General features: G+C 41.4%; 1 protein-coding gene across 1 annotated transcript; it reads right to left on the minus strand.

The window, feature by feature from the left end:
- Positions 1-1228: 1228 nt before the first annotated feature.
- LOC121378919 (cerebellar degeneration-related protein 2-like) lies at positions 1229-13569 on the minus strand. The gene is made up of 4 exons (XM_041507305.1): positions 13381-13569; positions 6435-6547; positions 4754-4902; positions 1229-3221 (listed from the first exon to the last, which is right to left on the minus strand). The coding sequence occupies exons 1-4, from the start codon at positions 13445-13447 to the stop codon at positions 2198-2200; spliced, it is 1353 nt and encodes a 450-aa protein (XP_041363239.1). The 5' UTR covers positions 13448-13569; the 3' UTR covers positions 1229-2197.

The raw sequence follows: 13569 nt of genomic DNA on the forward strand, positions 1-13569 counted from the left end.
GCGGCCGTTGAGTGACGGGTGTAATGATCGAGGGCGTAGCCCGAGATCTATTACACCCGTCACTCAACGGCCGCAATAACCGTGGTCTATCTAGACAAATTTCTCGGAAAAGGATGATGTAACTAGCTTGTACCACGTCCCCATTACAGATTATATTGTATCATTATTAGTAATGTTAGTGAAAGTGTTACTTTTTAAAACAATGTTCTAATTTACTTCCTGCTGAACTATATATGTGACCTGTAGGCGTAACTTTCTTCAGCCATTCAGCAATCGCTAAAATTTAGGTCAGACACGCCTGTGGTCTAACTATGGGATACACCACGGGTAAAATCAAAGGGGCCGACACCAAAGCTTGGTACAAGGCGAATTAATACACTGACCCCTCCAGTCACAGACATCTTCCGACGCCTATAACTAGAGAAAAGATGCGAGATAGATAACATCTGACAGAAGTTCGATTATTGTAACAAAAACGAATATAAATAGTATACGTGGTGATCACTATTACGTCTAATAATTATTTCAAAATACTGTATACATGTATATGGAATTGGTTACAAGCGAACACTGTTCGCAAAACAGATGTAAAGCACAAAAACAGCTCCAATGATAACAATTCTACGTCCAGCCAGCCGTTTTTTGTTGTTGTTGGGGGTTTTTTTTTGGGTGGGGGGGGGGGGGGGGGGGGGGGGGGGGGGGGGGGGGGTTTGTTGTTGGGGTTTTTTTTTGGGGGGGGGGGGGGCGGGTTCGGTAGACGCTAGTAACCTATTTTGACTGGTTCCCTAAGTGATCGTTCGATTTACTGCGTAGCGTAAAAACCAGTCTAGCAAGCGTTTGCGACAAACGGCTGGCTGAACTAAAAAATAGTGGCGTTTTCAGGAGAGAGAGAGAGAGAGAGAGAGAGCATTCACGAACATGTTTACTAATTACCCAACCAAAAAAATTTTTTTTTTTATTTTATTTAACGACGCCACTAGAGCACACTGATTTTTTATCTTATCATCGGCTATTGGACGTCAAACATATGGCCATTCTAACACTGTTTTTTTACAGGAAACCCGCTGTCGCCACATATGCTACTCTTTTACGACAGGCAGCAAGGGATCTTTATTTGCGCTTCCCACAGGCAGGATTGTACAAACTATGGCCTTTGTTGAACCAATTATGGATCACCGGTCGATGCAAGTGGTTTACACCTACCCATTGAGCCTTGCGGAGCACTCACTCTGGGTATGGAGTCGGTATCTGGATTAAAAATCTCATGCCTCGACTGGGATCCGAACCCAGAACCTACCAGCCTGTAGACCGATGGCCTAACCACGACATCACCGAGGCCGGTGCTTACCCAACCAATTCAGTTGTTATGTACAAAACCCGGTCTAACCAGAGACCGTGAACGTCTGGCCTCCTGAACACGCTCACACATTTGCTTTCAAGCGGGTTCCGTTTTAAATAGTCACACAATAAAGAAAAATGGCATACAGTGTAACAATTTACTCGAAACATATCAGTTCAAGAAACTAATCTCCTTAGATCATTCTTCGACTAGTATATTGCACAATGAAGCTTAACAATAATCACCAAAATTTATATTACACAACAGTAGATTGTTATTCTGCAGCAACTTGTATCACATTGTTATGCAATGTTCATAACATTTGAAAACAAACATTTAAAAAGAAAACGAAACTGAAACTTAAAAAAATGCAGTAATAAAAAAAGCACCATCTGGTGTATAAACTGGAAAGACAAATTAAAAAGGCTCAATGTTAAAGAAAACTGGCCACCAATTCTCGACACGAAACTAATAGGCTCTGCTGAACATATTGTTAGAAGTATCAATGTATTAATTGTTGTTACCTCCCTTTCACTGCATGGGCTCAAGGATTAGTATTCTAAAAGAATAATTTACAGATCGGATAATATATTAATGTTAGGAACAATGACTTTGCTGTTTAGCTACAATGGTGTTTGTAGCAATAGCCGTAGGTAGGGAACCTAGAAAGAAAAGCATATCAGTTAATCAGGCATTGATAGTATTTCAAAGTGAGGCGCCTAAAACTAATTTAAAAGGAAAATGACCTATGACCTTAATTGGCCCGTCTGCGTAAACCCCTGCCGGTAAATATATAACAGAGCCTATACATTTAGCGCCACATGTCTGTGACCGATTTTCTTTAATATGTGGTTCAGTTCAGTTTTCATAATCATCAACAGCTTTGCTTTCCGACGTAATGGGAGTGGAGGAGGGGCTTGGAGACTTCTCCGCCCCTTCTTCAATCCTCGTCTGACGCAGTGTCGCGAACAGCTCCTTGAAGAGAATCTTGTACGGGGCCAGCTGGGTACCCTCCTGCGCATACTCGTTATGCTTCGTCAGGTTAAGTAACGTCTGCACGCCCTTGTTTGCGAGTCTCTTGCGCATGCGCTCCTCGACGGTATCGTCCAGGTCGCCGCTGATGCGCTTGAACCTGCCCTGGATGACGGCCTCGTACTTCGTGAACAGAGTCTTGTACTGCGCCTCCAGCTCATCCAAGATACTTCTGTTGCCGTTCATCCCTCCCTTGTCCGAGATCTCCTGCGCATCTGTGGCCACTTTGTTGATGGATTCTGTACTCCCGTACAGACTCCCACCTCCCCCGAGCTTTACGGCTTTTCCTTCGCCGCTGAGCGTCGGGTCGTCATGTTCCACTTCCTTCAGAATCAACGTCTGGCACTCGTCGTCTGCTATGACAGTTTCACACCTGCTGCAGAAAACCTCCACTTTAGACTTAGACGCAGAGTCCGATGGTGATTTCGCCACGGGTGATGGGAGCTCGAGCTTCTCTTTCCGCTGAAGGTCCATCACGTTGAGTTCCAGCGTGCTGACCCTGTTTTCCAGGATTTCGTTCTCCTGGATCAGAATCATGTTCTCCAGCTCCAGCTTCTCACGTTTGTTCTTCTCTATGGACTGCAGACTCTTCAGGTGGTGCACCTTGTCCTGCAGCTTCTGAATCTCGAGTTCGTACGGATTGAGCGGCAGATTCTTGAACTGTTCCGTGTACGACCAGGTCAGGTCGTCTTGATAGAGCTGGGTCTTGGCCTCGTGGTCCAGGAGACTGGCTAGACTGACGGCTCGTCGTCTTTCCTGCTTCCTGGCTACCGCTGCCGTTTTCAGGTCGTCTATCTTCTTCTGCAAGTCTTCCACCTTGCTCTCCAGGTGATCCACAGTGCTCACTAGTCTGCAGTGAAAAGAGAAAAAAAGGAAAACCGTTAGCTAATACAATGTTGTATCTCTCTATAAGTTGGTGTTCCAGGCGTGTGAAGGACTTTAAGCAGGGGTCTAGACTATGGCGAGCACATTTTTTAGTGGGTCGAGTCATGCTCTCCACGGAAAATACGTTTAAAAAGAAGGACATTTGCTTGAGCAACGGTGTTCGACTCCCGAACCCAAAAGCATGAAAGACAAACCCCGAAAACACTCAACCACTCCTCATACACGTCTGTTTTCAAGATCAATTATCTAACTTTAATCACATGCGTACGAACTCAAAGAAATGAAATATATACGTCCGATGGTTATTTTGATACTTGGTGTCGTGAGAGAGGACAGAAAAGGAATGCAATAAATTATAATTATTTAACAACACATCAGAATATTTTCAATGATGACTAGTATCTATTTTGTTATTTTTACAAATATTCTAGAGGTGGTAAATGTATAACCACTGAATACCAGAAAAGGATATTAATTTGTATGTACATTTTTATAAAAAAAACATGAGGTTGGCATTGAGCCGCCTTTGATGCACAAATGACTAGAACATTAATGCAACCATTGACTCTAAATTACACAATTAATGAACAATAAAACAGTTACAGTATTTAGAAATTGTTCTGACCAAAAAACACACACAAAAACCCACAACAAAAAAACACGAAAAAACATTATATATCATTTGCTTTCCATAAATTACATTGTATTTTTAGATTACAAATAGTAATAGTCATGCATTGAACATTTCTAAGCTATACTAGGGTACAACAGGTGAAATACCTCAAGTACCACCAAGTTATAATACTGTTAGCATTACCAACCAACAAGCTAGCAACAGCAGGTGACAGAATCAGGGAAAGGATTGTTTAACGACACTTCAGCACATATTAAACTTTGGGTATTTGAAGAGTACCATATGGTTACTTCACCACACGGTCTAGAAAACATAACAGGAAGTCTGCTTCTACCACATTGGCTACTCTTGATCTTTTATAGGAGTTTTATCGGCATCGGTGGTGTCGTGGTTTGGCCATCGGACATGAGGCTGGTAGGTACAGGGTTCGGAGTCCAGTACCGGCTCCCACCGAAAGCGAGTTTTAATGACTCATTGGGTAGGTGTAAGACCACTATACCATCTTCTCTCTCACTAATAACTAACAATTAACAACTAATCCACTGTCCTGGACAGACAGCCCAGATAGCCGAGGTACGTGACCATGACAGCGTGCTTGAACTTTGATTGGATATAAGCAGGAAATGAAATAGGAGTTTTCCCATAGATGGGGAAAGGTCACACGAAGTCCTTTGGTATATCAGTCGGGTAACACTGGTTACGATGGGGGGGGATCTTCTCACATAAAGAATCGATCCTATGTTCCACTGTACCTCAGGCCCGCACACTACCACGAAGCTACGTCCCATATGACGAGGGAATCAGTTTGCCAAACCCTAGGGTTTACAAGCAAAAACACATTTTAAAACAATTTATACACAGACCTGTTGATTTTCTGTTTGTCTGATTTTGATTCTTCTTGTAGCTTTTGATTGGTTCTCTCTATTTCCAATGAGTTCCTTTCTAGTTCTTCATAAATGCGCATGCGTGATTCGTCCATCGTCCGTATTGTCTCCAGCTGTCTATTAAGATACTGGAAAAACAGATACTTGTTAACAGAAGGTCATCTGAATTTTTAAAACATTAGAATTAACAGTTATACAATCCATAATATAGAACTGAACATAATACAGAATGGTAAATGGTGTATAACACTCAATCTAATTAAAATTAGCTCCACTATTACATGTGGATCTAACACCAGCCAGTTAGAGCTCATGTCCATCAATCAAAACCTTACTTCCAGAATCCTGCCAGTGATTTAAAAATAATTTGAAAACATTCCGAATTATCCTGAGGGTATACGATATGTTTCATGTGAATTACGAATGTCTTATTTAGACCAGTAGAACTAATTTTAATCGGATTGCTAACAGCACTGCGTAGTCCCCAATGTCCAGGTAACATTTCGTCTGTAAATAATAATTTAAATATTGACCAATCACACTTCGCCTTTTATAACGTTATTTGGGAGCATACAAATTCTAAAAATATCGGGCAAGTCTATTTTAGTGGCCGTAGTACAGCGAAACATACCAATACGTACGGGGTGGGTTATCAGTCTTCAATTTTACATTAAAAATTATTTATTTATTTATAAAAAAAACCCAAACTAAATCAGTCTTCAGTTTTACATTACAAATTATTTATTTTATAAAATAAAACATGTTTTAAGGCATTTGTAATTCACACGAAACATGTCGTATACCCTCAGGATAATTCGGAATGTTTTCAAATTATTTTTAAATCACTGGCAGGATTCTGCAGGTAAGGTTTTGATTGGTGGACATGAGCTGGCTGGCTGGTGTTAGATCCACATGTAACAGTGGAGCTAATTTTAATTAGATTGTATAACACTACAATCGATATTGTAAACCTAGATATAAGGAATGAGCACTACTGGTGTGGGAGGTTTAATTCTTTTAACGTTCATCCCTTCATGTTCTAACAAGTAATGGCAAATACGTGACAGAACGTATATATTTGATGTAACCTAGATACAAAAGACACCGGAAATAAAGTCAATGGTTATAACTAAATGAAAGGCTAAAAAATATGATCTTTTTCTTATTGGACTTTTCCCCCAGTGTCTTCATTATCGCCTACGATTCGAACACAACAATAATTTATGACCAAAGGGTTTTTGTGTTTTTGTTTTAGACAAGATACCTTCAGATTATGGTTCCATATATCTCGTGTGTAATTATATCCATTGCAGTGTGCACCTGCAACATTGGCATGTTCAACTTTATAGATTAAACTCAAAATGAATAATAAAGAATAAATTGATACTCAAGGCTATTGAAATATGAAAATAAATACAGGCTATTGGGTATGAAACTGTTAGAATAAAATTTAAGTTAAGCACACTGATTTGTCATTCATCAATTACTGCCTGCCCCCCCCCCCCCCTAAATTTTGCGACAGCTATAATTTTATTATATATTAATTTTCATCTTTTTTACGATCCCCCTCCAAACCTCTCCCAAAGTTCCATTGGCATTCCGCCTCATAACATTGCCCCCTCCAAAAAAATAGATTTTCTGGATCCGCCACTGATCTTACCTGAATCTCTTGCGACTGTTCACTGTTCGTCTGCTGTAACTGCGAGACTTCCGCCTCCAGTTCACGGTTCCGTTCAAGTAGAGCTTTACCGAGCTCTGCTGCCAACTGCAGATCTGAAACAAAACAAATTCAACTGATTTTAATGTTTAATACTAATATTCAATTACGTTGCCTGGGCTAAATTCAACCAGCCATTTGTCGCTAACGATTGTTTATGCTAGTCTCAGACTGTCAACGGTCACGACGAAGTTGGCTAGCCCAACGGTTGCAAATTTATAATTTCCCCCACTCCCGACATATAACGGGTGCGCTCAGAATATCAATGAATCGGTCGTAGAAGTTGTGTACGACGAGAATCGAGTTGTACAAGCGCTCAGACTAGCAACTGGACGGTCGTAGTTGTACGAGCGCTCAGACTAGCAAAACTGGACGGTCGTAGTTGTACAAGTGCTCAGACTAGCAAAACTGGACGGTCGTAGTTGTACGAGTGCTCAGACTAGCAAAACTGGACGGTCGTAGTTGTACGAGTGCTCAGACTAGCAACTGGACAGTCGTAGAAGTCAAAGAGATCTGCGAGTTGGCAAACGTCATCGTGAGAGAGGTGGTAGTCGGAGTCTAGCAGTAGACTGATTTTCACGCTACACGTTAAACCGGGAAGAAAGGAAGGAAATGTTTTAACGACGCACTCAACACATTTTATTTACGGTTATATGGCGTCGGACATATGGTTAAGGACCACACAAATATTGAGGGAGGAAACCCGCTGTCGCCCCTTCAAGAGCTACTCTTTTTCGATTAGCAGCAAGGGATCTATTATATGCATAATCCCAAAGACAGGATAGCACATACCACGGCCTTTGATGTACCAGTCGTGGTGCACTGGCTGGAGCGAGAAATAGTCCAATGGGCCCACCGACGGGGAATCCCAGACCGACTGCGCATCAAGCGAACGTTTTACCACTGGGCTACGTCTCGCCCCAACCATTTCGGGAATCAATTAAAATAGTTTACAAACGTGTAGCATGAAAACGGCTGGTTAAATGAACGGAGACCAAGGATACGTTCAGCCAGAAGGGTTTGTTTTTAAGCTAACGCTGATCATAACTGTTCCTACGAATCACCGCCAGGTGACAGAGGCGGATCTAGGGGGGCCAGGCCCCCTAAATTTTGCGATAGTTATAATTTTATTATATATTAATTTTCATTTTGTTTTTTACGATCCCCCTCCAAACATCCCCCAAAGTTCCCTTGGCATTCCACCTCATGTCACTGGGGCCCCCCTAAATGGATTTTCTGGATCTGCCACTGGGTGATTTTTGCTATCTTTGATAATCACTAGAACGATTTATGATAGAGAATTGCCAAATGTTTGAGCAAACGCTTTACCACTGGGCTACGTCCCGCCCCTCGTGTTTAACCGATTCTGTAATAATAATAAAAATAGATCATGATTTATTTGGGGGATTCCCTGTCCTTTTCAAAATAACTTTTAAAACTGACACACTATACTAGTAATACGTTGTGCGAGTGACAGCAAAGCAAATCTGTTTTACGGATGGCCTAACATACGTCTTTCAAAATATCGATTGTCTGTAATCTGTAGACTAATCAGTATAGCCCTATATTAGAAACTTTATTTAGTGGTGTAAGCTAATACGAGGGCGGGTCGTAGATCAGTGGTAAGAAACTCGCATGATGCGCTGTCGGTCTAAAATGGATCCCCGTCGGTGGGTCCATTGGGCTATATCTCGTTGCAGCCAGTGCTCCACAACTGGTGTAACAAGGCCGTGGTATGTACCATCCTGTTTGAGGGATGCTACATATAAAGGATCCTTTGCTGTTAATAAAAAAAAGAGTAGCCCGTTGTGTAGCGGCTCCGGGTTTCCTCTTGCATTATCTGTGCGATCCTTAACCATATGTCCAACACCATATAACCGTAATTAAAATGTGTTGAGAGCTAAAGCTACAATGTTTCGTATCTCCTAAATACAAGGGCTATAACTCTTTGAAAAGTATGTAAATCACCATGAAAGTTTAACTTGAGCTACGTAAAAAATTTCATCTCGATATATTCAGGCATTGAAAAATAAAAGTCGGGAAAAGAAATTTTCATATATCCCAAGTTTTTGGGCTTTAACTCCGTCAAAAATGGGTAAATTGCCATGAAAATCAAAATTGATCTGTAACAGTACACGATAAAGTTTACACAAAATTTCAGTTCAATATCTTAAGCCCTCTTGAAAAAAACATGCGGAAAACTATACGTGGGACAGACGCACGGACAGACAAAAAGAAAAAAGACAGACAGACAGACGGACAGACAACAAACAGGACGAAGATGAAAGCTATAGGTTAGACCGGTAGGGGACCAATAAAATATCACTTCTTTTCTGTACAATGAGTGAAGGCTGGTAGGAACTGGGTTCGCGTTCCTTTGCAGAATTAGTTTTGACGCTCTGTGGGGAGGTCTATAAGGATACTACGCCGACTTCAACTCATTTCTAACCAATAATCCCGTCCTGGACAAGCAAGTCAGATTGGTGAGAGTAATGCCGGGGACTACGTGCTTGAACCTTAAATGGATATACATGTAAACACAACTACAATGTTAAAATGAAATTAATAAATGCATCCTATTGAACTTAAAGGGACATTCCTGAGTTTACTGCATTGTAAGATGTTTCTGACTAATAAAATATTTCTATGATTCAACTTACATATTAAATATTTTTTTTTTGTTTAGAATAGCAGTGTCTATATTCAATGTGTTTCTTGTCGTTTTAATATTTGTAAGAAGCCCTAACTGGAATTTTTCTTCAAATAATTTCGTACATACGAAAAAATAATATTTTAGGAAATAAAATGAAATTTAAACTGGTACAAATATTAGAACTATCAGAAACACGTTTAATGTACAGCCACTAATATCTTATGCAGAAAAATATATTTGATATGTAATTGCAATCGTTAAAAAGTCTCTGTTAGTCGATAACATCTTACAAATTGCAGCATACTCAGGAATGTCCCTTTAACTGTAACCCGTAGTAAATAACTATATTTCTGTTGTATGCAGTTTTCAACACGTTTTGCCAAGGTATAGTAAATATGTACCTTTATTTAAATTTCATTTTGGATGAAGTTAGGTTTGATTTGTTTAACGACACCACTGGATTTATTAATCATCGGCTATTGGATGTCAAATATTTGGTAATTTTGACATATAGTCTTAGAGAGGAAACCCACTACACGTTTCCATTAGTAGTAAGGTATCTTTTATATGCACAATCCAACAGACAGGATAGCACATACCACGGCCTTTGATATTCCAGTCGTTGTACACTGGCTAAAATGAGTAATAGCCCAATGTGTCTTTCGACGAGGATCGATCCTAGACCGAACGCGCATAACGTTAGCGCTTTACCACTGGTTTATGTCAAGCCCGGCCTAGATCTGCGTAATTGAACCTATAAACCTATAAACACAAATAGAAGGTTAACATGAATAAATTCAGTAATTGAATGTAAAATGGTATTTAAAGAAATTAATAATAGTAATAAAAGAATAGTTACTGCAATCTTATTAAAAATACTCTACCGTAGGCTATTTGACCTATGATATTGAACCACGATATATTTAAATCACGTTTGCATATAACAAAATATATATACCTCGGGGGGGGGGGGGGGGGGGGGGGGGGGGGGGGGGGATTTGAAGATAAGCTAGACACTAAATTAAAATCCATGACTTAACGTATGATTATCAAGAATTATGCAGAAAACTCCCAAACGGGCAATTCGCGGCAATTTGTAATCATGCTAATTCGTACCAGTATCGATTCATCCACCGGACCCATCGGGCGAGAGTCCGAATTGAGAAGCAGACGACAAAATGAGTCTAGTAATGAATAGGGAAGCAGACGCTGAAATCCATGCATAGCTTATGTTGTTATTGGCATCCGCGAACGCAAAGGTAATGAGTGATTACAGTGTTTGTTGATGTTTTGTATTTCGTGGGACGTACACCACTTCTCGAGAGAGGGGAAGACATAGCGAGACTCGGAGAGAGAGAGAGAGAGAGAGAGAGAGAGAGAGAGAGAGAGAGAGAGAGAGAGAGAGAGAGAGAGAGAGAGAGAGAGAGAGAGAGAGAGAGAGTGAGATTCTGAGGAAAGAGACGCAGAGAAGGAAAGACAGCGAGACACAGAAAGAGACTCGGAGAGAGAGAAGAAAAGACAGGCAACATACACACGTGTGTGTATGTGGAGAGAGAGAGAGACAGAGACAGAAAGACAGACAGACACAGATAGACACAGAGACAGAGAGAGACATAGCGAAACTCAGAGGAGTGAAATGCAGATACGGAAAGACAGCGAGACCGAGAAATACGAGAGAGAGAGAGAGAGAGAGAGAGAGAGAGAGAGAGAGAGAGAGAGAGAGAGAGAGATTCTGAGGAGAGAGATTCTGAGGAGAGAGACGCAGAGAGAAGGAAAGAGCGAGACACAGAAAGAGACTCGGAGAGAGAGAAGAAAAGACAGGCAACATACACACGAGAGAGAGAGAGAGAGAGAGAGAGAGAGAGAGAGAGAGAGAGACAGAGACAGAGAGACAGAGACAGAGAGACAGACAGACACAGACAGATACAGAGACAGAGATAGACATAGCGAAACTCAAAGGAGTGAGATAAGGAAAGACAGCGAGACAGAGAAATAAGAGAGAGAGAGAGAGAGAGAGAGAGAGAGAGAGAGAGAGAGAGAGAGAGAGAGAGACAGACAGAGAGAGAGACAGACAGACAGAGACAGACAGACAGACATAGAGAGACTCAAGAGAGGAGTGAGATGCAGAGATAAGGAAAGACAGCGAGACAGAGAAATACTCGGAGAGAAAGAGAGAGAGAACGTTAGACATACATACACAGACAGACACAGGGGGAGAGAGGAAGAAAGAGGAAGGAAGGAAGGAAATGTTTTATTCAACGACGCACTCAACACATTTTATTTACGGTTATATGGCGTCAGACATATGGTTAAGGACCACACAGATATATGGAGAGGAAACCTGCTGTCGCCACTTCATGGACTACTCTTTTCGATTAGCAGCAAGGGATATTTTATACGCACCAGGATAGTACATACCACAGCCTTTGCTACACCAGTTGTGGAGCACTGGCTGGAATGAGAAAATAGCCTAATGGGGCAACCGGCGGGGATCGATCCTAAACCGATCGCGCATCAAGCGAGCGCTTTACCACTGGGCTACATCCCGCCCCCAGGAAGAAAGAGAGAGACAAAGAGTTAAAGTTTGTTTTGTTTAACGACACCACTAGAGGCACAGAGAATGAATGAATGAATGAATGTTTAACGACACCCCAGCACGAAAAATACATCGGCTATTGGGTGTCAAACTATGGTAATGCAAACAAAAAAGGTGATGATCAACATCAATACAAAAATTCAAGATTTATATAAAAACAGTGTAAAGAACTGTGCAAAAATACAAACATCACAGATAGATACTGACTTTTACTCAAAATTTCAATTTGTGCTGTATTGGCCATTCTCAAAGAGAATGTTACACCCCTGCTCCACGGTGACGTTATAGCACGCGCACAAAGAGACTACAGTTAGCCAACAGGGTGCAATCCACAGGGAATATATTCCATGCGATAATCCGTCTTCCAGCACACTTAATGTTAGTGTTACGTAAGAAATTCTCATCATTTATAAGAAATCCACCTCTCCTGAAGGCTCGTGTGCGTCATTATATCATAAAGTATGTGCAGTTTAACCGTTTCATAACGCAGATACTACACGGACTTGGCAGTGGCACGGTTATTTATTTCTCTGTGTGTAGCTGGGTTGTCCCTCCTCCGCAATGTCGAGGTTTTATTGATTAACTCGCAGTTTTACCACCGTTAGTTCAGTCTGGGGCAGGAGACCGACCGAAGCACTGATAAGCTCAGATCGGTATATTTAACTCCGCAATAACAAATTATGTCGGCTGCTGACCAGACGACAAATTAAATGCTCAATTTAGTATCAATACGTGTTGAAAAGTTGTAGGTTATAAAATTTTAAATACCCATGATACCGTTAAGTTACCAAGGCAGGCAGTGTGAGGACCACAGCTAAAAGCCGTTCATTAATTTTGGGATTAACAGGGTCACAAAAGCCTTTTTTTAACGATGGTTTAGATTTATCAGGCTTTCGCCAGAAGAAGTAATTGTATTTCTTAATCCTAAGGGCCAGTAGAAAACGGAGATTCGGGGGGAGGGGTGGGGACTGCCTGCTCCACTGGGCATGGGAAAGGAAAGGAAATGTTTTGTTTAACGACACTCTCAACACATTTTATTAACGGTTATATGGTGTCGGACATATGGTTAAAGACCACACAGATATTGAGAGAGGAAACCCGCTGTCGCCACTTCATGGGCTACTCTTTTCGATTAGCAGCAAGCGATCTTTAATATGCACCATCCCACAGAAAAGACCTCTACATGCTCACGACAAAAAAAAATCTATCTGCTTATTTTAAATGCATTCACAGCTTGCATGTAGCCCCCACCCCTTGCAAAAAAACACCCTGGATCCGCACCTTAAATCATTGCTATTTTGTTCTGATACAAGGAGGAAATCACGACGCGTACACGTATGCGAATATCCAAAGATAACATTTTGCGGGGGAAGGGGGGAGGGGACATGCACGTACTCCCCTAATTTAAATAGATCGGTACCTTTCATTTCATTAACTATATTATTTGCACGCCTACATCCCCCACCACCATAACCACCCTACCCTACCCGACCTGTTAGCTACGTACAACGGGTCTGGGACTGTATGCGGTGTATTTATCTACAACCAGCTGTGTAATACGCAGGGGGAAACTACACATGCCCGGTAGCTAACAGTGTTAAAATAGAAGTAAACAAATTCACAAGAAACTGACGTCTCACCATTTTCGTACCAGTCTGCCTCATAATTCTCGCTTTCGTAGGTCTCACAAGAGTCCATTTCGTCCATGTTAGGTCTCACTCACGTGCATCTCACGTGCAGTTCCTTGACATCTAAGCGATTTGCGATATGAACACACTGCGACTCGGAAACGAGCGTCTTTCGACGTGGCATCGCCGCTTCGCCATGCA

This window comes from Gigantopelta aegis, chromosome 8, assembly GCF_016097555.1.
Source record: "Gigantopelta aegis isolate Gae_Host chromosome 8, Gae_host_genome, whole genome shotgun sequence".
NCBI classification, from domain to species: Eukaryota; Metazoa; Mollusca; class Gastropoda; order Neomphalida; family Peltospiridae; genus Gigantopelta; species Gigantopelta aegis.